The following is a 27,344-nucleotide window of genomic DNA, read 5'->3' on the forward strand; positions in this document are numbered from 1 at the left end:
AAGTCGGCGCAGGTTTTTCCCTGTCCGCCTGAGTTTTATTACACTGTTAATGAAATGTGGCGCACGTTAAAACGTCCATTCCTGTTGCCTAGTAGGTTAAATTGCTTTATCCTTTGGCACCGGCTATGGAATCACGATGGTGTGTGCCTCCACAGGTAGATCACACTGTGGCCGTGTTAAACAAGTCTACCTTGGTTCCTTCTGAGGATGCCCCGGTTTTCCGGGATCCCACGGACCGACGGTTGGAGTCTCTAGCCCGCCATTCCTATACGGTGGCGGGCTCGTTGCTCAGACCCGTTTTCGCGTCCGTTTTGGTGGCTCAGGCGGTGTCTGATTGGACTAAGGTGCTCAGGAGCAACCTCGTGTCTGATGATGATCCGCCTGCCCGGCTGGAAATGGTGGATCAAATCCATCAGGGAATCATGTATCTGTGTGATGCGGCCTTGAATGAGGCCCCTTTAGTAGCACGCCTATCTAGTGTCTCGGTACTTAACCGGCGACTGATATGGCTGAAGAGCTGGTCGGCTGACCAGTCCTCGCGGAAAACAGTCGCTGATTTTTCCCTATGCTGGCTCTCGCCTTTTTGGCGAGGCGTTGGATACCCTGGTAAAAGGCGTCACAGGGGGCAAGAGCACCATGCTGCCCCAGAACCCAAAGAACAAGTCCTTTCGAGGCAAAAGGGGTTCTGCGCCTAGATCCACTCAGGGGTCCTTTCGGAACCAATCCAAGGGCAAGCCCTTCAAGGCCCAGGGCAGTCAGAATAAGCCCTGGGCGGGTAAGCAGAAGTCTGGCAATGCCGGCTCGGCGGGTCATTCCGCCTCTGCCTGAAGGGGCGCCCTCACCCATTTCAGGGGTGGGGGGACGTTTGCGCAGTTTCCTCCAACCTTGGCTGCTCCGGATATCGGACAGGTGGGTTCTGGAAATCGTTCGATGGGGATACAAGATCGAATTCCTTTCCCGGCCGGCGGACAGATTCTTTCCCTCAAATCTTCAGTTGCCTCCGGGGCGTCTGCGGGACCTGCATCAAGCGGTGCAGGACCTTCTCGCTCAGGGGGTGATTGTCCCGGTGCCTCATCGGGAAAGGTTTCGGGGGTTTTATTCAAATCTGTTCACTGTGCCCAGAAAGGAGGGCAAAGTGCGTCCTATTCTGGACCTGAAAGCGCTGAACCGCGGCGTGCGTGTTCAGAAGTTCCGTATGGAGTCTCTCCGTTCGGTGGTGGCCTCCTTGAGTCCAGGAGAATTCCTCGATAGATCTGAAAGATGCGTACCTGCACATCCCCATTTTCGAGGGTCATCAGCGGTACCTTCGTTTTGCTATCGCAGAGGATCACTACCAGTTTGTGGTGTTGCCTTTCGGTCTTGCTTCGGCACCAAGGGTTTTTACCAAAGTGTTGGTGCCGGTTCTGGGCCTGCTGAGGGCTCAGGGCATTGCGGTCTTGGGTTACCTGGACGATCTACTTCTGAGATCACGTGCCAGCCAGGACCTAGTGCGCGATCTGTCCACAACGGTGCAGACGCTACAGGAGTTCGGATGGACCATCAACGTTCAGAAATCGACGTTGTCTCCATCGGTTCGTCTTCCCTATCTGGGAATGATTCTGGACTCTGCTCAGGCAAAGGTGTTCTTGCCGGAGGACAAGCTCCGGACTTTGCGGGATGAGATCAGGTCCCTCAGGGACAGCCCGTCCTTGTCACTCAGGGCCTGTATGCGGGGCCTGGGGTTGATGGTTTCGGCCTTCGAGGCGATACCCTTTGCTCAGTTTCAGTGGACAGTGATTACCACGGATGCCAGCCTGTCGGGCTGGGGTGGAGTCCTGGGCAACCTGTCTGCCCAGGGCGCTTGGTCGTAGGAGGAGTCCTCCCTCCCGATAAATGTGCTGGAATTGCGAGCGATAAAACTCTGTCTCTTCCAGTGGTCGGACCGTCTTCGGGGCCGTCCTGTCCGGGTACAGACGGACAATGCTACCGCGGTGGCTTACATCAACCACCAAGGGGGCACCAGGAGTGCTCGGGCGGCCCGGGAGGTGACCGACATTCTGTCTTGGGCCGAGACTCATGTCCCGGCGATCTCGGCAGTTCACATTCCGGGTCTGGAAAATTGGCAGGCCGACTATCTGAGCCGCCAGACCCTGGACCAGGGGGAATGGTCCCTGCACCCGGAGGTCTTCCAAATGCTGTGTGTGAGGTGGGGATCCCCGGACGTGGATATGTTCGCATCCCGGCTAAACCGAAAGGCGGAAAGGTTAGTGGCAAGAATGCGCGATCCGCTGGCGGACGCCTCGGATGCGTTGGTAGCCCCTTGGCATCAGTATCGTCTGATGTATTGAACAGACAAGGAGTCACTGCTCAAGGTGGTGTAATTGCCTGATGACTCACACAGGTGCATGCCCCGGCTCGCCTCCGTGAAAACTTGATAAAAGAAAAGGAATTGGCAGCACTCCAGGTTGAGTCAAAATCCAGGTTTATTGACTGGACATCCAAATATGACAATCGTGACAAGGTAGACGCGTTTCACACACTGACTGTGTGCTTAATCATTACTTGATTAATGCACACAGTCAGTGTGTGAAAAGCGTCTACCTTGTCACGATTGTCATATTTGGATGTCCAGTCAATAAACCTGGATTTTGACTCAACCTGGAGTGCTGCCAATTCCTTTTCTTTTATCGTCTGATGTATGCCTTTCCCCCGATTCAGTTGCTATCCAGGTTCCTCCGCAGGTTAACCTCGGAACCGCACCTGGTGTTTCTGGTGGCTCCGGACTGGCCACGCCGGTCCTGCTACGCCGACGTTGTTCACCTGGCAGTGCCGCCTCCGTGGCGTCTGCCTCTGAGGGAAGATCTCCTGTCTCAGGGTCCGATCTTCCATCCTGCTTTACAGTCGCTGGCTTTAACAGCCTGGCTGTTGAGACCCAGATCCTGAAGGACAGGGGTCTCTCCTCTGAGGTCATCCCTACCCTTGTCAAGGCTAGGAAATCCTCCTCTGGTAAAATCTATTACCGTACCTGGAAGGCTTATTTCACCTGGTGTGAGTCCAAGGGGTTCTCCCCTCGCTCATACTCGGTGTCGAGAGTGTTGGCCTTCCTCCAGTCTTGGTGTGGACCAGTGCCTGGCGCTGGCCACGATCAAGGGCCAGGTGTTCGCACTGGCTATTCTTTTCCAACGCCCTGTGGCGTCTCATTCCCTGGTTTGCACCTTCATTCAAGGTGTGCGACATTTGGCTCCTCCCAGGAAGGAGCCCTTACCTCCATGGGACTTGAACTTGGTTCTGTCCGTGTTACAGCGTGCTCCCTTTGAAAACATTCGGGATATATCGTTGCCTCTGCTGTCTAAGAAGGTTGCCTTTTTGGTGGCGATCACTTCGGCTCGCAGGGTGTCGGAACTGGCAGCGTTATCTTGCCATTCTCCGTACGTGGTGATTCACCGGGATAAGGTGGTTTTGCGTCCGCATCCCTCCTTTCTTCCTAAGGTGGTCTCTGAGTTCCACATTAATGAGGACATTGTCCTACCTTCGCTTTGTATGAAGCCTAAGCATCCTAAGGAGGTTGCTCTGCATTCCTTGGATGTTGTCAGGGCGATCAGGGTTTACCTGTCGTCTACGGAATCTTTTCGGAAGACGGATTCCCTCTTTGTCCTTCCTGAGGGACCTCGGAAGGGCATGGCTGCATCCGCAGCGACTATTGCCAAATGGATCAGACAGACCATTGAACAGGCTTATGCTTTGAAGGAACGGGTTCCACCCTTCCCTGTTAAGGCGCACTCTACCAGATCTGTGAGCGCGTCCTGGGCCTATTGGCATCGTGCCTCGGTGGCCCAGGTGTGCAAGGCTGCGACTTGGTCGTCGGTGCACACTTTTTCCAAATTCTACAAGGTAGATGTTCTGGCATCAGCTGATGCCTCCTTTGGCCGCAAGGTTCTCAGTGCGGCAGTGCCATGAGGACCCTTGTTTTTATGGGTCCCTGGCTGTTGGTATGTGCTTTCCTGGGCTGTTGCTCCTGTTGAGCATTGTTGTTCTGTTGCCCAGAGGTTCTCTTACTGTGCATGTAAGGTTCCTTTCTCTGATGTGGGTACTGCGTTGCCTTTTCTATGGTTGCGTCTCCCACCCCTCATGTCTATACTGCTTTGGGACATCCCAACAGTGATGACTTAGAGGAGGTGGTGACTGTCGGAGGACGTAAGAGAAAACAGAATTTTTGTAAAATTCCTTTCTCTGAGTCCTCCGACAGTCGCCGCCCCCGCCCCTCTTTTGGGGTTCTTATTACCTACTGCTATGCTACCAAACTGAGTTGGGAGTGGTTCCTGCAGGGGGGTATTGACCAGATGGGACAGCCCCCATGGGTGTGTATATGCAAATGCCCTTGTTCTTTTGACTAAGTCTTTATGCCTAGCTACTCCTGTGGAGCGGAAGTCAATACACAACAGTGATGACTTAGAGGAGGCGGCGACTGTTGGAGGACTCAGAGAAAGGAATTTTACAGGTAAGATTTTACAAAAATTCCGTTATTATACATGGTATCTCACAAAAGTGAGTACACCCCTCACATTTTTGTAAATATATTATTAAATCTTTTCATTTGACAACACTGAAGAAATTACACTTTTCTACAATGTATAGTAGTGGGTGTACAGCTTGTATAACAGTGTGAATTTGCTGTCCCCTCAAAATAACTCAACACAGTCATTAATGTCTAAACCGCTTGCAACAAAAGTGAGAACACCCCTAAGAGAAAATGTCCAAATTGCAATTCCCCTCAGTAATCCTGCTAAAAGTGTTTCCGGTGGTTAACTCAGTGTTCAGGACCGTGATATGGAAAGGTTGGGTGGCTAGGAATAAACTGGAGCAGCTACAGAAACCAAAAGGATATGGATGGGTTGGCTCTCCCAAACCCGTGGATTTATTATATGGCATCCCAGGTCCAACACTTGGTGGGGGGACTATCTGGGTCAAACTGTAATTTCACACTGAATATTATGCTACAATTCAGTGAGGTGCCCATGTTGACTCAGTGGGGGCTAGAGGCACAGCTTTTCTCAAAACCCAATAAACAGTACCCAATTTACAGGCTTCTTCAAAAAATATGGGATAAAACCAAACAGCTGCAAAAGGTAACTGGCTACACTAACTATAGCCCGATATGGGATAACCACACTTACCCTGAGCTTCTTAAGCTACAGCACGCCACCAGGTGGGGCTCCTTTGGGGTGACACATCTCAAACATATTTTTGACAATGGGGTTTTAATATCCTTTAAACAACTACAACTCAAATTTGACATCCCCATGAACATGTCATTTTACTATATGCAGCTTAAACATGGCATGTTGGCCCAAAAGTCAATGAAACACATGGTACTCTCGCCTACTCCGGTCTTTTCTCTTATGCAACAATTTAGTTCAACTAAGGGCATTATATCTAGCTGTTGTTCCACCTTACTGGGAGTATACCTGGAGAGGTTCCCTAATATGGCATGTGATAAATGGGAGAAGGATATTGGTGAGATAGAGATGTGGGGGATTTGATACATCTGATGTGGAGATTTCTGAAGCTCCACCGTTTCTGGAGCACAGTAACTACTACAATTAATACAGCGTTACGAATAACTATCCCAATGGAGCCTAAACAATGCGTATTGGGCATACTTGTTTCCATCACCCAAGATAGGTTCCTGAGGGAAGAAGCAGCAAGGGCACTATTTCAGGCCTGTATACTTATACTTAAGCACTGGATCTCACCTGACCCGCCCACATTTAAGATGTGGCTTGAGCAGATGGGCAACACAGTGCACGTTGAAAAGTGTATATACCAGCACAGGGGCTCCCCATCTAAATTTGTAAAGCTATGGGGTAGATGGTTGGATACCCCAGGTCTGGTTCCGAAGGAAATGATGCTGGAGAGAATAATACACTAAGCCTTGCGTTTATTGGATGTACTCGCACTTGGGTGGTGTTAACACACTTATTTAGAGGGTTTTCCTCTTTTTTTGGGTGGATGAAGTAATAGATGAGAGATATTGCTATGTACAATGTTTTCTATACTTGTTATTTTGTATGTATAATGCTTGTTCAATGGTGTTTTTTTTCTTTTCTTTTTTTATTACTGTGAATGTGACCATTCTCTATAACTGTAAGTAACATCTCAATAAATAATAAAATGTCCCAAAGTGTCAATATTTTGTGTGGCCGCCATTATTTTCCAGCACTGCCTTAACCCTTTTGGGCATGAAGATCACCAGAGTTTCACAGGTTGCCACTGGTGTCCTCTTCCACTCCTCCATGACGACATCATGGAGCTGGTGGATGTTAGAGACTTTGCTCTCCTCCACCTTCCATTTGAGGATGCCCCACAGATGCTCAATAGGGTTTAGGTCTGGAGACATGCTTGGTCAGTCCATCACCTTTACCCTCAGCTTCTTTAGCAAGGCAGTGGTCGTCTTGGAGGTGTATTTGGGGTTATTATCATGTTGGAATACTGCCCTGCAACCTAGTCTCCAAAGGGAGGGGATCATGCTCTGTTTCAGTATGTCACAGTACATGTTGGCATTCATGGTTCACTCAATGAAGTGTAGCTCCCCAGTGGCGGCAGCACTCATGCAGCCCCAGGCCATGACACTCCCACCACCATGCTTGACTGTAGACAAGACACACTTGTCTTTGTACTCCTTACCTGGTTGCCGCCACACACGCTTGACACCATCTGAACCAAATAAGTTTATCTTGGTCTCATCAGACCACAGGATATAGTTCCAGTAATCCATGTCCTTTGTCTGCTTGTCTTCAGCAAACTGTTTGCGGGCTTTCTTCTGCATCATCTTTAGAAGAGGCTTCCTTCTGGGACGATAGCCATGCAGACCAATTTGATGCAGTGTGCGGCGTGTGGTCTGAGCACTGACAGGCTGGACACCCTTCCCTTCAACCTCTGCAGCAATGCTGGCAGCACTCATACGTCCATTTCCCAAAGACAACCTCTGGATCGGACGCTGAGCACATGCACTCAACTTCTTTGGTTGACCATGGCGAGGCCTGTTCTGAGTGGAATTTGTCCTGTTAAACTACTATATGGTCTTGGCCACTGTGCTGCAGCTCAGTTTCAGGGTCTTGGCAATCTTCTTATAGCCTAGGCCATCTTTATGTAGAGCAACAATACTTTTTTTACATATCCTCAGAGAGTTCTTCGCTATGAGGTGCCATGTTGAACTTCCAGTGACCAGTATGAGAGAGTGAGAGTGATAACAACAAATTTAACACACCTGCTCCCCATTCACACCTGAGACCTTGTAACAATAACAAGTCACATGACACCAGGGAGGGAAAATGGCTAATTGGGCCCAATTTGGACATTTTCTCTTAGGGGTGTACTCCCTTCTGTTGCCAGCGGTTTAGACCTTATAGGCTGTGTGTTATTTTGAGAGGACAGAAAATTTATACTGTTATACAAGCTGTACACTTAATACGTTACTTTGTAGCAAAGTATAATTTCTTCAGTGTTGTCACATGAAAAAATATATAAAATATTCACAAAAAATGTGAGGGTATACTCACCTTTGTAAGATACTGTGTTTTTGTGAATGTATGTGTGTATACACACTTCAATGGTTATCTATGCCCTTTTTTAAAGCCCAAATTGTATAACAATGTGTAGTATTATATTAACGCTAAGGAGGTTAGTGGTCGCATCATGTCATCATGTGACCGTCACGAGAGAGTCAAAGAAAAAGCCGGAGGTATGCTTGTCTTTCGAGCAACACCATACCATTTTGTAGTGGGATTGTAAATTTGAAAATGTGTGTGAAGTTCAACGACAACGCCGATGTGTTAGGAACGCAACTAACAATTGCACAAATTCATGATCAGTTCAAAACCATTGGCACTGTGTGTGCTGTGCACAAGCAAAGATTTGGAAGAAGCCGCACAGCAACAAGTTCTGCTTCCTCGGATATGGTGTTGCAGCAGTGCCAAGACAGTCTGTCAAACAATGTGCACAGGAATTAGCAGATCAAGCCAGAGGCGTAACTAGAACCTTTAGGGCCCCGGTGCAAGAAACCATGAAGGGCCCCCCGGACCCCTGGCCTGGGGCTCTTCCCCTGGGGTGACCAGGGGAGCACACAGGGGCCCAGAGACAGCAGAACACAAGTTAACTGGATAGGAGGAGTGGCGGGGGCAGCATACAGAGGAACCAATCTCCTCTATTTTCCTCCTGTAGATACAGGAGGAGAAAGGACAGTGATTTCTGTACATGCTACCCCCCGCCGCCCTCCCTATCCAGGTGTACAGGGGAGCTGCACAGGCCCCCTGGAGCATGGGACCCGGTTGCAATTGCAACCCCTGTATTCTGAAGAGAGCACACTGGAAACTTTTCATCCCAAGACTGTTACACAGCATGAATGAAGATGACCCTGATCATAAAACAGAGTACTGTGAGAGGTTTTGACACATGGTATACGAGGATGAGGAGTTTGTACAGAAAATGGTTCGGTCTGATGAAGGGCAGTTTAAACTAAATGGTACTGTACACTTTCATTGTGTGTTGGGCTCCAGAACATCCTCACATTAATGTGGGCAAAGTAGTCAATTTACCAATACTCAATGTCTGGTGTGAGTTGTCATCCATGGGTTAAATTGGACCTTTCTTTTTTGAAGGCATGGTCACTGGTCCAGTGTGCCTTGACATGCTTCGCACATCCATTTTATCGGCCAATCATGCAGTTTATGCAGATGAGCAATTTTACTTCCAGCAAGCCAGCGCACCACCTCACTACCACCGAGACAGGAGAGCCTATCTTAGTGACATTCTACCAGGATCTTGGATAGGACATAGAGGTGCTGTTGAATTCCCTCCACGTTCCCTAGACTTAACACCCCTTGATTTCTGTCTGTGGGGAACACTAAAGAATGTGGTGTACTGTAGAAAACCACCTATGCTGACTGCACTATTGGAATAAATTGAAACATCATGCAGAGCAATTCCTGTGGACACTGTAGTCAGTGTTGTCCGTGTTGTTCATGCAGTATTTTGCCAAAATCAAAAGTAACTAGATGCTAATGGTGACAATGGAGCCGCGCTCCATAGACACACACAGCGGGGCTTAGTCCCATCCCCCACTTCCTCCTCACTGTATTTGATTGACAGCAGCAGGATCCAGTAGCTCTTGCTGCTGTTCGAGTCCCTGTGTGAAGAGGAAGAGAAGGGAGAAGAGATTCAGCCCTGCACAGCACTGGATATCTTATCACCAATTTTTTTTTTTTGTTATGGATAGAGGGAAAGATATATTAGAAAACCTGTCATTTTTTTTCTTTCTATGGCCCCGTTAGGAAAATCCAACCTCTCTATTAGTCCTGTTGAAAGTGCAAGTAAAAGAACATCCCTTATTTTGGCTTGTCCCCGGAAAAGTAATAGAGGGGAAATCTTCTGATGGGGACACTAGTTCTAGTGACCCGGGGGGTCCCCCAAGAGATTTCCTCCTTTAGCAGGAATTTCCTCTCACTTCTGGTTTTGGCCATGGGACAGGAAGTAAAGGTAAATCTCCCCAATAGGACTAAGGATAAAGATGTAAATAAACCTTTACAGGTTGTTATAACCCTCTCTTACTCAATCCAAAAGGGAAATACCATTAGGGAGGAGCGTGATTGGCTGCAAATTTATTCTGCAGCAGGACAACAACCTCAAACATACAGCCAATGTCATTAAGAACTCAACTAAAAAACAAGGAGTCCTGAAAGTGATGGTTTGGCACCCACAGAACCCTTGATCTCAACATCGAATCTGTCTGGGATTACTTAGAGATGGAAAAATTTGAGGCAGCCTACATACACAGAATATCTGTGGCTAGTTTGCCAAGATATTTGGAGCAACCTACCTGCGGAGTTCCTTCAAAAACTGCGTGTAAGTGTACCTAGAGGAATTGATACTGTTTTGAAGGCAAAAGGTGGTCACATCAAATATTGATTTGGATTTCTTTTCTGTTCATCTACTATTCATTTTGTGAATTGATAATAAACTACCAACACTTCTATTTCTGAAAGCATTCTTAATACTTTTGCACGGTAGAGTGTGTGTGTGTATATATATATATATCTATATATATCCTTTTTTTCTACACTAGCCTTTTGACCTAACTGGTCGTCCACATTTGGGGTCTATCCCATCAGGCTTGCACCTAGTGGTGGTGGGGTGGAAGATTTCTGTTTCATTTAGAGAAGAAGAAAAGTTTTTGGTTTAAAAAAGCACATAAATGCACACCTTTAAGAACTAGTTCTGAGCACTTGCTGATTTTCATGCTGTTGCATTGCAGTGTTTTGCACTAAGCAACTGGATTTTACACACGCATGGGAATAGTTTTAACAAGAATTTTTTTTTTTTTTTGAGGTTTAGGCTATTGTAACATAGACACTGACCACACAAAGACATGAATGGGTGAAGGTAGCTGTATACAGCAATGTACCAATATTTCTGTAAAGTAATTCACACACATTGTCGTAATGCACTAAACCCCCTAGGTGTATTATGCCTGTGCAAATAGATGCACTACTTTATGCAAATAGCTGTGTACTGCTAGTAACTCATATAAAAAAAAGTATTACTCATTTAGCTGTGTACAGCTGCCTATACCTGTACTTGTCTTTAGGCGGCTATACGCAGCGTCCTAGAGCAAAATGCAGTGTCTTTACATTGTTTAGGGAAATGCACCCATGTGCATGTAGCCTATTGGGATATACTGTAAACATAGTAATAGTACCTATAGCGTACAATTTAGCTCTGAAAAAGATGTTTGAAAATGTTTTTTTGAAATATTCAACTGGTAGTGTTCACCATGGTAAGAAGAGAGAACAAATCTCCCAAGAGGACACATCTTAAATATATAATTTTAAAGGGAATGAAATGATTGAAACTTTTATGGGGATTTTGCAGCTGTTTTATTAAAGTTGTCAGTGGACATAATAAAGCCTAGACAAATTTTCTTTGGCAATGTCCAAAGCACTAAAAACTGCATTGGAGCTTTCTCCAGTTTGTGTATATTGGCTTCTGTCTGAGCTCTTCGCACACTGTCTTTAATGAACACAAACACACTTCTCACTTCTTTCACTAGCAGTGTCCTCTTCTAGTCCATGCTACTTTCTCTGGAATCTTCCCCTCCCCTGGCTACACTTCAGTTTCTGGAATTGCTCTGGTCTACATATCTTCAGATGCTGCATTTCACTGTCTCTGGTATTCTGCACTCCACATTCACTACAATGCTTTGCTTTCCTTTCTGTTCTGTGACTACCAAAATGGAGGCAAATACCCAAACAGTATTTCTCTTACGTCCTCCGACAGTCGCCGCCTCTTCATATTCGTCACATATGGGGTATTAGACTTTGCTCCGAAGGAGTAGCTAGGCAACAGAATATGTTAACAATAAAGCTTTAACATATCCCACCCTCAAGGGGTGGTCCCCTCAGTCAATACCCTCCTACTTCCTGCAACCATATCTCAGTTTTAATGTCTAGCTTGTCAGGAGTGGCTGGCTCTCTCTGTGCTGGGACTTTTTGTCCCAGACTCTTTCTTCTTTTTAATATTTTATTTGAGTTTTTTCTCTACCTTTACTTAGCTGTTGTTTTTGTCAGCATTAGTTAGTTCTTCGGACGAAGAGGATCATGCGGACTGGGTCTCGGGCTGATCCCCCTGATCGCAGGTCGTGGGTCAGTGGCTTCCCAGTCTGCCATCGAGCGTTCAGCCAGGTAACGCTCCTGGCACGGTGAACGACCCATCCCTGTTCGGTGCAGGGATGTTTGGTGAGGTGGCTACCTCACCGGACGCTGTGCGGTTTCTTAACCGCCATTGTGTGCGTCTTGAATTGCGACTCTCCCTGCCTCATGTGCAGCGGCTTGTTCGCCTGTGCGGGTTCCCCACGCCATATGAGGTAAGTGTGTCTATGTGGGGACCTGTCTGTCTGGGGGGGGTCTCAGTCTGGGACTGTGTAACCTGCCTTTAAATCACACTGCTTGTCTCCCTATCTCTCGGCTGCATGCTGTGGGCTGCAAGGGGGGGGGGGGAGCTGTATGACACTGTGTGTGTCAGGCTGGGCAGTGTGGGAAGCTGTGTGCTGTGGGGCATGTTTTTAATGGCATGTTGGGGCATATACAGCAATCGCTGCGGCGATCTAACATGTATCCATATAATGGGATGAAATTGTGTGTGTTTTTATGCACTGTGGAGCGGCGGTTTCGGCGCCAAACGACGCCATTTTACCGGCGCCCGCTCCGGCCGCATGGTTTACATGCACGGCGGCCATTTTCTTGTAGCCTCCATAGGCTTACATAGAGCGCCCTGGCAGCATCACTTCCTTTTTCCTGGAACACCGGTCGAGGCAGCAGCAGCAGCGGGGTCTCCTCAGGTTTTATCCTTCTATTCCTGTTGTCCATTGCCTGTATTCAGTCTGTATATTCCCTGTGGGGGTCTCATTGTGCCTGAGTGTGTGCGGTGGGCTGCGCTTACCGCGCTTGCTGAAAGGGGGCAGTTAACCCTTGGTTGTCTGGCGTACAGGGGCAATGGATTCTCAGGAGGGCAAGTTTCCCACAGTATTGGTGGAAAGCCAGGGGACCGCTGTTTCCCCCCCAGGGGGGGATTTAGCCACTATTGTGGCTGGCCTTGCTGCCCAGGTGCAAATGCTGGTGGCTGCTCAATCTACTAAACGGCCCAGAGTTACTCTGTCCTCCGATTCTGAGGGTGAAGGTGATGGGGCTGTTCTGGCAGGGACCTCCCTATCGGGGTCCCGCTCCTCTCTTGATCTGGTGGGGTCTGAGGTAGAGGCTGAGGTTGAGGGGGTTGATAATTCTCCCCCTGGCTCGCCTGAAGAGCTTGCAATCATGGATGAGTTGATTGCTTCCATTAAGCAGACGCTACGTTTGCAGGACGAAGTGTGTCCCCCCGCTGCCTTGGCGGCTTATGGGACGCAGAGAAAACGCAGGACGCCGCAGGTTTTTCCCTGCAATGCTGATTTTCAGCGCGCGGTAAAGGATCAATGGCGCGATCTGCGCAAACCTTTTGCGGTACCAAGTAAATTCAAGCTGCGTTATCCCTTCTCCCCTGCCACTGATGAACAGTGGTGTGTGCCTCCACCAGTGGATCATGCAATTGCGGTTTTGAACAAAGCCACTGCGATTCCTGCAGAGGGATCCCCTGTTTTCCGTGATGCCACGGATAGGAGACTGGAGTCTCTTGCCCGTCATACTTATTCTGTTACGGGTTCTATGCTTAAAGCTCTATTTGCTTCTCTCATGGCGGCCCAGGCGATCGCAAGTTGGACGCAGATGCTTAGGCGCGTCCTAGTGGCCGATTCGGCCTCGGCGGCGACCCTGGACATGGTGGATCAGATCCACCAGGGTGTCATGTATCTGTGTGATGCGGACCTGGACCTGATTCCGTTGGCTGCACGTGTGCACAGCGTGGCGGTGTTGTCTCGCCGCCTGGTTTGGTTGAAATGTTGGTCGGTGGACCAATCTTCACGTAAAACCTTAGCCAATCTGCCTTATGATGGGTCTCGCCTTTTTGGGGAGTCTCTGGATGTGTTGATTAAGGGGATCACTGGGGGTAAGAGCACTCTCTTGCCCCATTTCCCCAAGGCTAAGGGGGCTTCTGGGAAGAAGCATGCGAATTTTCGGCCCCCTCAGGGGTCCTTTCGTGCCTTTCGGCCGCACTACAAGGGCAAACCGTTCAAGGGCCAGGGCTCTCAGAAGAAACCCTGGTCTGGAAAACAGAAGTCCGGCCAATCCGGACCTGCGGCCCATAACAGTTCGGCCTGAAGGGGCGCCCTCACCCAGTTTTGGGGTGGGGGGACGCTTGCTCGGTTTTCTTCAGCCCTGGTTGGCCCGTGTGCGGGACAGATGGGTTCTGGAAATCGTTCGATCTGGTTACAAGATCGAGTTTCTCTCTCGGCCAGAGAGCAGATTTTTTCCCTCAAATCTACAACTGTCTCCAGAGCGCCTGCGGGATCTGCACCTGGCGGTGCGGGACCTGAGGGCTCAGGGAGTGGTGGTTCCGGTGCCTCATCGGGACAGATTTCGGGGGTTTTATTCCAATCTGTTCACCGTGCCCAGAAAGGAGGGCAAGGTTCGTCCAATTCTGGACTTGAAAGCTCTGAACCGCTCTGTGCGGGTTCGCAAGTTCCGCATGGAATCCCTGCGCTCGGTGGTGGCTGCCCTGGTTCCGGGGGAATTCATGGCCTCCATCGATTTGAAGGATGCGTATCTTCACATCCCCATATTCGAGGGTCATCAGAGATACCTTCGATTTGCCATTGCGGAGGATCACTACCAGTTCGTGGCGTTGCCCTTTGGGCTCGCCTCGGCTCCGCGGGTCTTCACCAAGGTGCTGGCACCGGTTCTGGCATTATTGAGAGCCCAGGGCATTTCTGTCCTGGGGTATCTGGACGACATTCTGATTCGGTCTGCGACCAGTCAGGGTCTGGAGAAGGACCTGTCTGTCACGATGCAAACTCTGCAGGAGTTCGGTTGGACGATAAATGTTCCAAAGTCGACGCTGAGTCCGTCGGTTCGTCTTCCCTATCTGGGAATGATACTGGACTCGGTGCAGGCGAAGGTCTTCCTGCCGGAAGACAAACTCAGGACTCTTCAGGAGGAAGTCAGGTCCCTCAGGGACGTTCCGAACTCGTCTCTGCGAACGTGTATGAGATGTCTGGGATTGATGGTCTCGGCTTTCGAGGCGATTCCTTTCGCGCAGTTTCACACGCGGGGTCTCCAGGCGGAGATCTTGTCCAAGTGGGACGGGCGACCTCAATCTCTGGATCTTCAGATCTCGTTGAGTCATCGCACCAGGGAAAACCTTCTGTGGTAGCTCCAGTCCCCGTTGGTGTCCGGGGGCAAGTCGTTTCGTCCGATCTCATGGACGATAATCACCACGGATGCCAGCCTGTCGGGCTGGGGTGGTGTTCTGGGCGTTCTGTCCGCCCAGGGGACCTGGTCGGAGGGGGAGTCTTCCCTCCCGATCAACATTCTGGAATTGCGTGCGATAAGGCTCTGTCTTCATCGCTGGACGGACCGGCTGCAGGGCTGCCCGGTTCGGGTGCAGACGGACAATGCCACGGCGGTGGCCTACATCAACCACCAAGGGGGCACCAGGAGTGCCCGAGCGGCTCGAGAAGTGGCCGACATTCTGTCTTGGGCCGAGACTCATGTCCCGGCGATAACGGCGGTTCACATTCCGGGAGTGGAGAACTGGCAGGCGGACTATCTGAGTCGCCAGACCCTGGATCAGGGGGAATGGTCTCTCCATCCGGCTGTCTTCCAGATGTTGTGCGCGAAGTGGGGTCTTCCAGATGTGGACCTGTTCGCGTCTCGCCTCAACTACAAGGTGAAGAGGTTCGTGGCAAGGACGCGCGACCCTCGGGCAGACGCGTCGGACGCGTTAGTGGCCCCGTGGCATCAGTACAGGCTGATGTACGCGTTTCCACCGATTCAGTTGCTGTCCCGGTTCCTTCGCAGGTTACACTCGGAACGCAGCACAGTGATTCTTGTGGCACCGGACTGGCCTCGCCGGTCCTGGTACGCAGACCTCGTGAATCTGGCGGTCGACGCCCCCTGGCGTCTGCCTCTTCGGGACGATCTACTGTCTCAAGGACCGATTTACCATCCTGCTTTACAGTCGCTGGCTTTGACGGCCTGGCTGTTGAGACCGAGGTCCTGAAGGAGAAGGGTCTCTCTCCAGAGGTTGTTCATACCTTGATCAACGCGAGGAAGTCTTCCTCGGGAAAGGTTTATTACCGTACTTGGAAGGCCTATTTTGCCTGGTGTGAGTCCAGGGGGTTTCCCCCCCCGCATGTACTCGGTTTCCCGTGTGCTGTCTTTCCTTCAGACGGGTGTCGATCAGCGTTTGGCGCTGGCTACGATAAAGGGTCAGGTGTCTGCGCTGGCCGTTCTGTTTCAACGTCCCGTGGCTTCCAACTCCTTGGTTGGCACTTTTATTCAGGGTGTGCGGCATCTGGTTCCTCCTAGGAGGGATCCTTTGCCCCCTTGGGACTTGAATCTAGTCCTATCTGTGTTACAACGTGCTCCTTTTGAACAGATCAGGGAGATCTCGTTGTCTATGTTGTCCAAAAAGGTCGCCTTTTTGGTGGCGATCACTTCGGCTCGCAGAGTGTCGGAACTGGCGGCTTTGTCCTGCAAGTCTCCGTACCTGGTTGTTCATTTGGATAAGGTGGTCTTGCGACCTAATCCTTCTTTTCTGCCGAAACGAGTTTCGGAATTCCATCTTAACGAGGATATTGTTTTGCCTTCGTTGTGCACGAAGCCTAAACATCCAAAGGAGGTGAGATTGCATTCTCTGGATGTTGTTCGGGCGATTAGGGTTTACCTTAAATCGACTGAGTCTTTTCGAAAGACGGACTCCTTGTTTGTTCTTCCAGAGGGTCCTCGGAAGGGCATGGCGGCTTCCGCCTCTACCATTGCCAAATGGATCAGGCAGACCATTGAACAGGCCTATGCCTTGCAGGGGAAGGTTCCCCCTGTGCCTGTGAAGGCGCACTCTACTAGATCTCTGAGTACGTCTTGGGCCTGTCGTCATGGGGCTTCTGTAGCCCAGGTGTGTAAGGCGGCGACTTGGTCGACCGTACACACTTTCACAAAATTCTACAAAGTAGATGTTCAGGCATCGGCGGATGCTTCCTTTGGCCGCAAGGTTCTTAGTGCGGCTGTTCCCTAGGGTCCCTTGTTGGGGACTCCTGGCTGTTGGGATAAGTTTTGTATCCCCTGGTTTTTTGTCTTTTCCTGGGTTGTTGCTCCTGTTGAGCACTTATTTTTGCTGTTGCCCAGCTGGTTTCCTTCCTTTGGTAAGGTTCCTTTCTTTGATGTGGAGACTGCGTTGCCTTTCGGCGCGGATGCGTTTCCCACCCCTCATGTTTGCACTGCTTTGGGACGTCCCCATATGTGACGAATATGAAGAGGCGGCGACTGTCGGAGGACGTAAGAGAAAACGGAATTTTTGTAAAATCTTACCTGTAAAATTCCTTTCTCTGAGTCCTCCGACAGTCGCCGCCCCCGCCCCTCTTTTGGGGTTTGAATGTATACTCTACTGCTATTCCACTAAAACTGAGATATGGTTGCAGGAAGTAGGAGGGTATTGACTGAGGGGACCACCCCTTGAGGGTGGGATATGTTAAAGCTTTATTGTTAACATATTCTGTTGCCTAGCTACTCCTTCGGAGCAAAGTCTAATACCCCATATGTGACGAATATGAAGAGGCGGCGACTGTCGGAGGACTCAGAGAAAGGAATTTTACAGGTAAGATTTTACAAAAATTCAGTTTTTGCTTTATTCTAAAGTACAAAAGTATCTCTGATTAGATGTCTTCATTAAAGTGGAAGTTCAGCCTAAAACTAACTCTAAATCTACTGGCAGCCATATTCTAAGACTAATCTATCTAACCCTATAAAGCAAAAATCACTATACATACTTTTTCTGCAGCCGACCTGGTCTGGTCTCCAGCGGCGAATGCTGTGTTGAAGAGACAGCCGACAACAGCTGGGAAGTGGCGTTATCCAAAGACTTACTATGGGGCTTATGTTGTCAGTTGCCTGTCCTGCACACGCCACCACAGAAAAGCTGCTGCTGGCAGCTCAGCCTGGGACCCGACTAGATCGACTGCAGAAAAGGTATGTATAGTGATTTTTTGCTTTACAGGGTTAGATAGATTAGTCCTAGAATGTGGCTGCCGGTAGATTTAGGGTTAGTTAGTTTTTGGCTGAGCTTCTCCTTTTATGACATGTTATATTCTATTACAGCACAAAGAATACAAACCCTATGAGACCATGTTAGTGCTTGGCAGCCAGAGGCTTACAGAATTGAGAGATGCCATCAAATGTGTCAGTGACCTTCAAATAGGAGGAGAGTTCAGCGACAATCCAGATTTGGCTCCTGAAAACATTTGCAAGGTAAAATTATTATTGGGGTACAATGAACTGGTGCCCTATTTTTTAAAAGAAACTACAAAATGAGTTAGACTTATTAAGTGAATTATGGTCTATCCTACCTTGAGGAGCCTTTGTGTGTTTTTGTACATGAAAACTTTGCTGACATGACTTGACATACTTCAGTAGTTCAGCTACAGTGAGAGAAAAAAGTATTTGATCCGCTGCTGATTTTGTACGTTTGCCCACTGACAAAGAAATGATCAGTCTATAATTTTAATGGTAGGTTTATTTTAACGGTGAGAGACAGAATAACAAAAAAATCCAGAAAAACACATGTAATAAGTTATAAATTGGTTTGCATTTTAACCACTTCCTGTAAACCGATGTACCTGTACGTCGGCTTGAAGAAGTGGTTGTACTGGGGTGCAGGCATTAGCATTTTTTAGAGCAGACGGTCAGCTTTTTAACGATGACAACCGATGCATCTCAGCAGCCGCTCGGCTGTTATCACAGGTAGCGGCATTTCCGCCGGCTGGTTACAGTCCCGAACAAAGCCGGATTTGGATTAGATCGTGTCTCCGATCAAGTAACCCGGAAGCGACGTTGGAACATCCCTTCCATTTTACTCTGCTTCCAGTGGTGCTGGATTAAAAAGAAGTCACAATATAAAAAAATGTAGATTTGAATACTTTTAAGTGCAGTGGAGGGGTTTGGGGTCTTTTAGACCCCCAAATCCCTCCATAAAGAGTACCTGTCATTGCCTATTACTGTCACAAGAGATGTTTACATTCCTTGTGACAGCAATAAAAGTGATCAGATTTTTTTATTTAAAGGAACAGTGATAAAAATAAAAAATAGAATAAAAAAAAGGAACATTTTTTTTTTTTAAAGCGTCCTTGTGAGCTTGCGGACCAAAGAAAACACAGAACGCTAGTTGCGCCCACAAATGTAAACGGTGTTCAAACCTCCTTTGTAACTCTAAACTGGTAACCGTTAATTTTTTTTTTTTAAAGCGTCGCATATGGAGTGTGCGCAATTCTAAACCGTAACATGTTATGAATCCATTTACTCGACGTGACATAATCTTTCATAATATGCAAAAATATTGGGCTAACCTTACTATTTAGTTTTTAAATTCAGTGAAGTGTGTTTTTTCCCCCCAACAATTGCGTTTGAAAGACCGCTGCGCAAATACCGCGTGACAAAAAAAATATTGCATTGACCGCCATTTTATTCTCCAGAGTCTTTGCTAAAAAAAAAAAATTCTCTTTAGTTCATTGACGGACACAGCTCCTGATTCTTCTTAACCATTAGGTTATACTGCTCCCTACAGGAGTAGAGTGCTAGGGAGGAAAAAGCTTGACTACGCCTATGGGCAGTCTTAGGGGTTATACACCCACTCTCCGCTATAGGCAGTCAGTATTTTTAGGCCTCCTCAGGAGTAAGGACCTAGTTCCTTGCTGGGATCTCTGGTCCTGGCAATTTTTTTCATTTTGAATGAAATTTTTTCCCTTTTTTTTATTTTTGTTCCTGTGAGAACTTTAATCCAGTGCCGGACTGGCTGACAAACTGGATAATGTAGATCCTTTAGGGTTCCCCCAGTCTGGTCAGCGAGCGCATGAACACCGCAGCTCTGCGCTTGGTTGGCCGCGACATAGCCCCACTGGATGAGGGCTGGCCGAGTTAAACGTCTTGCGAGGATGCATACGAACTGGCTTTGGCCTGAATTGCAGCATTTCCTCCTGGCCGACAGCATCCACATTAGGATGGAGCAGTTCCTGGTGTGGTAAGTAGCTGTCCCCCCACTACCCCTAGAGGGTTTTAGGGTGGACGTGGGCCCCTCCCTGGGATGATTGGATCCCTGGGTCCCTCCCTTTCCCCCAGCCCCTCTTAAATTTTGGTCACTTTGGGTATTTCGGCCCCCCCTCCTCCTCCCTGGGTGAGGTTATGAGCTGGCTGTTGCCACATGCTCTTAAGGGGGGCTGGTTGGAGTTGCTACTGACTGGGTTTTCCTGGTGCGCAACAGGGGGTTGGTGACTAGGGCAGGTATGTCCTCTGGGTTCCCTTCGGCGTTTGTTGGGCTGGGGGAGCGGATAGTTTTAGCATCTGGGGGCTTCACGCAGCCAGAACCAGACATAAATTTAGGCCGCGGCTTTGCAACCTACTACTCCGAAATTACGTGAGGCCTCCCCTGTGAGCATAGCAGAAGCCACTGCGGTTTGGGCATCCACTTCCCCTCCGCTGCCCCTGGGTGGTCGGCTCCGCTGGGGTTCATATCCTGGCTGCTGGACACCCTCAAAAATTTAGGTCGGCCTTGCAGCCTACTAGGCCCGTTGGGGGGTGGCCCCAGTGGGTGTAGCTGAAGCCCCCACCCTTCCTTTGGGCTTCTGCCGGGCTGAGGATCCGTGCAATTGTGGCTGGGCCCCCACAAAAATTTAGGCCAAGGCTTGCAGCCTGCTGGGCCATATGGTCAGCTTGGCACCTCTCGTGGATTGGGTGGCGCTGTAGGGGCTCTTCATGTTTGACAGTCTTGCCACCATTATTGTGTGGGGCACTTGCCTTGTTTTAGCGAGGCTACCCTGCCTGTCTGCGTCACGGTGGGCTGCCCCCTTTTGTTCTATTATGTCCTCTATGGAGGGTGACCCCCCCTTTTTCTTTTTGCGAGGTCCAATAGGTGGTTCATTTGTGGACCTTGCCCGGCGTCCCCTTGCGGGATCGCAGTCGGTGACCACCCCTGATATGTTTTCGGGGTGAGCTCAGTACATAGTGACCCTACTGGGTCGGGTCCACGCATCCTGAGTGCTCAGATAGTGAGAATGATTCCTCTGCTCCTCTAGCTGCGCTTAAATAGGCGCTGATGGATGCACTGTTTGTGTCAGTGCGTGAAACTTTAAAAATGGAGGTGGCTGCTGATGCCGCGTCGGAGGCACCGATTCCTTTTGGCACCCACAGGCCCTCCAAAGCGGCGAGGGTGTTCCTCTTTCCACTTACCTTGACAACTTGTCACAAAATGGTAGGGTTGTCCAAAACAGTGGTTGCTAGGCGTTTTTTGCTTTCTAGGTTGTCTGTATCAGCAGTGGTCCTTCGGTGTACTGTCTGGCTGAAATGCTGGTCTGTGGACTAGACTTCTAAGAAGGCCTTATCTGATCTCCCTCTTGTAGGGGTTAACCTGTTTGTAGCTTCCTTGGATGACATCATAAAGGGTCTCAGAGGGGGGAAGAGTACTCTTCTTCCGCAGGCTACCGAGAGCTCCGTCGTAGACGTGGGCCATTCTCACCGGCTCCTAAGCAGCCTCTTGGTCTCTCAGGGTCTCAAGACAAGGGATCAAAAGTCAGGGCCTCCACCAGAGGTTCCAAGAGGACCCGGTTTAGCAAGCCATGAGCGGGCTCTTCCTGCGGACAAGGCTGTCTCTGCATGAAGGGGCCCCCTCATCTGTATCTGGGGTGGGGGGGCGTCTTCGCCGGTTTCTGGATATATGGACCTCCCTGGTATAGAACAAGTGGGTCCACAAAGTTATTCGGTCAGGCTACTAGATCAAGTTCGGGCTTGTCCTCTGGAAAGGTTTTTTCCCTTCCAACCTGCACTTGTCCCCAGATCACTTCCGGGGTCTCTATGGGGCAGTGCTAGACTTGTTACTTCAAGGGGTCATTGTTCCGGTTCCGACTTCAGAACATTTTCAGGGATTCTTACTCAAACCTCTTTACAGTCACCGGGAAGGAATGCAAAGTATGTCCAATTCTGGACCTCAAGATGCTATGCTGCTTTGTGCGAGTACAGAAGTCCCGCATGGAGTCCATTCAAACGGTAGTGGCGTCCCTACATCAGGGGGATTTCTTCTTGCTTCTATCGACATCAATGACACCTACCTGCACATTCTAATATGTGCTGGTCACCAGCACTTCCTCTGTTTTGTTGTGGACAAGGAGCATTATTAGTTTGTGGCGCTGACTTTTGTCTCGCCTCCGCATCTCGGGTCTTCAGAGCATTGTTTGCCCCGGTGCTGGCATTGCGAGCGGAGTCTCCGACTGCTTTGCTGGACTACTGAAGGTTGCTCTGCGAACTCGAGGGGGGTTTGGTTGGATCCTGAACATTTAGGAGTCTGCTTTGGTTCTGTCCACAAAAACTGAACTATCTGGGTCTGACTCTGGACTCGGCCTCAGCCAGAGTGTTTCTTCCTTGCAAAAAACTCCAGACATTGCAGGAGGCAATTCAGCTTCTGTTGTTAAGCAGACGGTCATCCCTCTGGGTTTGCATGCGCATGTTGGGCCTGATGCTGTCCACCCTCGAGGTGGTCTGTTTGCATAGTTCCACACAAGATCTCTGCTCAAGATATTTTTGTTAAATGGGTCAATGATCCAGGGTCTAGCGGTGGCTTCGCTCTCCAGCACTTTGACCGGGAAAATCCTTTCCCCCTGTACTGGGTGGTTGTCTCCACGGATGCCAGCCTGTCCGGTTGGGGAGGCGTCCTCAGCACAGACATGCTCAGTGGGTCTGGACTCTGGCAGAGACCAGACTGCCAATTAGTGTACTGGAACGCAGAGCGTCAGACTTTGTCTGGTTCATTGGGCTCATTGGACAATTGTCTTCAGGGTTGTCCTGTACGAATTAATTTGGACAAGGCCACGGCCGTGGTCTATGTCAATCACCAAGGGGGCACAAGAAGGGTCCTGGGGGCTCAGTAAGTAGCCAGCATTCTAAGGTGGGTTGACTGATTAGTTCCAGCCCTCTCAAACTTCTGCCACGACTACTGTGCAGGATTCAGGCAGCAGGGATTCTGGTAATTCTAGTGGCTCCAGACTGGCCTCACCGATCTTGGTATGTCGATCTGGAATGGCTGTTTGCCGTTGCTCCTTGGGGATTTTCTCTCAGGGAGGATCTGCTGTCCCAAGGATCAATCTTCCATCCTGCTTTACAGTTGCTGGCTTTAACGGCTTGGCTGTTGAACGCCAGGTGCTGAAGGATGGTTTGTTTGAATCGTGATCCCTACGCTGTTAAAAGCTAGGAAATCTGCCTGTAGGAAGATCTACCATCGTACATGGAAGACGTACATTGCGTGGTGTGAGTCTCTTTGGGGTCATCCTCGCTCCTTCTCGGTGGATCAGATCTGAACCTGTTGTGAAAATTAATGGATTTTGGAGCATAGAAACCTGATCAGTGCGCTGAAGACTTTGCTGCTCTAAAAAGCGCACTTGTGGATATTAATACGCGCCAAACTCCATTAATCCCTTGTACTTAAAAGTACAAATGTACGGCTCTTTGGAAGAAGGTTAACCAAGCGCTCGGCGACCAAGAAAAAGGAACAGACGCTGGGTCATATTGATGCCATCTGCCTGGTCTCTCTGTGGGTGTGTAATGGGTGTAATGTGTGTGGGTGAGAGCGAGTGGTTGTGTGTGTGTCAGTGTCTCTGTGTCCTCTGTCTGCAAGTCTTCCTGTGTCCCAGAGCAGGGTCAGCTTTATTTGAAGCAAATGAACAAAAGGGGGTTACAGGGAGTGGCTTCAAGATCACCAATCGCAGAACATGCATACATTCAAAAAGTACAATAGAAACGAAAAGTCAGTGTTTATGTAGAAACACAGCCATGTGCAGAGATGAACTGCTGAGTGAACAAAGCAGACATGGCTGCCATCTTATAAACTTGGCTGTGTTAATTCACAAACATGGACTCATTACCTGTTAGTGGATACTATCAATTTATGGTTTCGTAAAGACCATATTTGATAGTTATCATGCTACTATTCCAGTGAATGGGACTTTTATATCTGCATAAGACAATAGCAGCAGTATTTCAATCATATGGATCAAATATGACAGACAGATGCCATCCATTAATCTTGGTAAAACTATAAGAATTCCACATCACAAACACATCTCCGCAGTGAATGCCGGGCGATAGATTTCTCCTTGCGCTGCCATCAATCAGGCTACAAGTATTGTGCAATCGCCATCTAATGGAAGATTTCCACTTACAAGTCTTTCCACTATGCCAGTTGAAGCAATATTCTCTGTGGATATCGATTACCGGTAAACTGACACTGGGAGACATAATGGCAATTTAACTAAAAATAACATCCTAAAGAAACGTCCACATAAATATTAATAAAATTTCCACAACAAACCTTCCTTCAACGGGGGGGATTGAACAGAAATTGGCTTTGAGTACCATCAAGGGTCTTTTTCCAACGACCTTTGGCCACACACTCCCTGGTGTGTACCTTTTTTCTTCAGGGTGTCCGACATTTGGTTTCTTCAGTGCGTGCTCTGTTGCCGCCCTGGAATCTTAATGTGGTGCTTTCAGCTCTACTGAAGCTTCTCTTAGAAAATATTCGGGAGGTTCCCTCCTTATGCTGCCCCAGAAGCTGGCGTTCTTTGGTGGCTATCACCTCTGCATGCAGGGTGTCAGAACGGATGGCGTTATCCTGTCGTTCACCTTATGGTGATTCACAAGGAGAAGGTGGTGCTTTGCCTTTGTCCGTCATTCCTTCTTATGGTGGTCTGTCATTTGAATGAAGACATTGTGTCCCAGGCCTAAACATCTGAAGGAAATTGCCTTGCATGTCTTGGATGTGGTCTGGGCAATTAGGGTGTACCTGGCAGCTACAGAATATTTTAGGAAGTTAGACTCTATATTTGTGCTCACAGACGGACCTCACAAAGGGTTGTCCGCTTCTTCTGTGACCATTTTCAAATGGTGATTCAGGCCTAATGGCGTCAGGGGTCAGGTTCCTCCTTTCCCTGTTGAGGAGCATTCTACTAGGGCGCTTAGCATCCCCTGGGCTTTCCGTCTTCAAGCGTCAGTGACCCAAGATTGTATGGCAGCCACCTGGTCATCGGTGCACATTTTTACAAAGTTTTTCTGTTAACTGGTTGTGTTGGCATCTGGGGATGCTTCTTTTGGCCGCAATGTTTTTCTGGCTGCTGTTTAGAGGCCCTGGTCCTCTTTGAGGGTGTATTGTTTTTCAGGTGAGCTCCAGTTGTTTATGATTGAGCTGTGTTACCTGGTTGGCTATGGTTAGCCTTGGGAAATTATTTCTGATGTTTTTCCACCCCTCATGTTTCATACTGCTTTGGGATGTCCCAATGGTTAAGAAGACTCAGGAGCTGTGTCTGCCAACAAACAAAAGAGAAAATTGGATTTTTGACTTACTGTAAAATCCATTTCTCTGATGTTCATTGACGGACACTGCACCCACTCCTCTGTGGAGTTGGTTTACTTTTGAGGCTGCTTGTAACAAAACTGAGTGCCTATAGCTGAGAGAGGGTGTATACCACCTGGTACTGCCCATGGGCGTAGTCAAGCTTTTTCCTGCCTAGTGTTCTACTCCTGTAGGGGGCAGTATAACCCTATGGTTAAGAAGAATCAGGAGCTGTGTCCGTCGATGAACAGAGAAATGGAATTTACGATAAGTCAAAAATCCCTTTATATATGTTTGGGGGATTCTAAGTAATTTCTAGCAAAACTTACTGATTTTAACTTGTAAACAACATGTGTCAGAAATAGGCTTGGTCCTTAAGTGGTTAATGAGTGAAATAAGTATTTGACCCCTTTGCAAAACATGACTTATTACTTGGTGGCAAACCCTTTGTTGGCATTCAGAGGTCAGACGTTTCTTGTAGTTGGCCACCAGGTTTGCATACATCTCAGGAGAGATTTTGTCCCATTATTTGCAGATCCTCTCCAAGTCATTAAGGTTTCCAGGCTGACATTTGGTAACTTGAACCTTCAGCTCCCTCCCTGTGTCTTGGGTCATTGTCATCCTGGAATACCCATCCACGACCTATATTAAATACCCTGGCTGAGGGAAGGAGGTTCTCACCCAAGTGGTCACCCTCTCGCCAAGCTGCTTGATGATAGTCTTGTAGCCTATTCCAGCCTTGTGTAGGTTTACAATCTTGTCCCTGACATCCTTGGACAGTTCTTTGGTCTTGGCCATGGTGGAGAAATTTGAATCTGATTGATTGCTTCTGTGGACAGGCGTCTTTTTTTGTTTTTTTTTATACAGGTAACAAGGGGAGATTATAAGCTCTCCATTTTTAAGCGAGTGCTCCTAATCTCAGCTCGTTACCTGTATAGAATACACCTGGGAGCCAGAAATCTTGCTGATTGATAGGGGATCAAATACTTTTCTCTTACGTCCTCCGACAGTCGCCGCCCACTTCATATTCATCACCAATGGGGTTATGTCCTTTATTCCGTAGGAGTAGCTAGGCAATAGAATATGTTAGTACAAAGACTTTTAACATATCCCACCCCCAGGGGGTGGTCCCCTCAGTACATAACCCTCCACTTCCTGTATCCAACTCAGTTTTCATTTGTCTAGCTGTCAGGAGTAGCTGGAAGTTTCTGTGCTGGGGCACCTTGTCTCAGCTCTCTTTCCTTTCTTTGGATTTTATTTGAGTTTTTTTCTCTCTTTCTTGTTAGCTGTTATTTTACCAGCGTTAGTTAGTTCTTCGGAAGAAGAGGATCATGCGGGCTGCGTCTCGGGCTGACCCCCCTGGTAGCAGGCTGTGGGTCAGTGGCTTCTCAGCCCGCCATCGAGCGTTCAGTCAGGTATCGCTCCTGAGTTATCTGAACGACCCATCCCTGTTCCGTGCAGGGATGCTAGGTGAGGTGGCTACCTCACTGGACGCTGTGCGGTTTCTCAACCCACCTTCTGATGCGTCCTGGCTGCGACTCTCCCTGCCTCATGTGCAGCGGTTTGTTCGCCTGTGCGGGTCCCCCACGCCATGTGAGAGGTAAGTGCATTTATGTGGGGACCTGTCTGTCTGGGGGGTGTCAGTCTGGGACTGTGTACCTTGCCCTGTGTTCACACTATTACGTTTTCCCTATCTCTCACATTGCATGCTGTGGGCTGCAGGAGGGGGGGCTGGCTGCACTCTGTGTCAGTTTTCTGTCTGTGTGAACGGCTGTGTGCTGTGGGGCTTGAGTTTCTCATGCTTGGGGCACATTACAGCGCCGCTGCGGCGGTTTACCATGTTCCTTTTTTGGGCAGATGGTGTGTTTTACTTCACCCTCATGGGGTGTGGGAGCGGCGGTTTCGGCGCCAAAACGGCGCCATTTTGGCTGCGATCGCTCCGGCCGCATGTTTTACATGCATGGCGGCCATTCTCTTGTAGCCTCCATAGGCTTTAATAGAGCGCCCTGTATGCCAGCACTTCCTTTCCTTCAGGAGCACCGCAGGCAGCAGCAGCAGCACCGATCTCTCCAGGTTCATTTCTCTCTATTCCCTGTATCCTGCCTTGGTATACTTGTCCCTGTGGGGGTCCCTTGTGTGGGGTGCTTAGTGTGAGTGGGCTACGATCGCAGCGCTCTCTTAAAGGGGCGGTCACCCATTTATTTTTGCTACTACAGGGGCATGGATTCTCAGGAATGCTAGTTTCCTGCCAATTTAGTGGGAAGCCAGGGGACTGCGGTTTCCCCCCCCCGGGGGGGATTTGGCTGCGA

At 48.9% G+C, this 27,344-nt stretch overlaps 1 protein-coding gene across 2 annotated transcripts in view; it reads left to right on the forward strand.

The window, feature by feature from the left end:
• SNAPC3 (small nuclear RNA activating complex polypeptide 3) overlaps positions 1-27,344 on the forward strand; it is a 173,166-nt gene that overhangs the window by 92,593 nt on the left and 53,229 nt on the right. The window contains exon 5 of one of the 2 annotated variants that reach the window (XM_082243785.1): positions 17,772-17,921. The exons of the other annotated variant lie outside the window; for it this stretch is intronic. Coding sequence (XP_082099911.1) covers positions 17,772-17,921 — 150 coding nt within the window. The remainder of the gene's footprint in view (positions 1-17,771; positions 17,922-27,344) is intronic. 2 annotated transcript variants of the gene reach the window in all.

Source organism: Pelophylax lessonae, assembly GCF_965119305.1.
Source record: "Pelophylax lessonae genome assembly, chromosome: 1".
Taxonomy (NCBI): domain Eukaryota; kingdom Metazoa; phylum Chordata; class Amphibia; order Anura; family Ranidae; genus Pelophylax; species Pelophylax lessonae.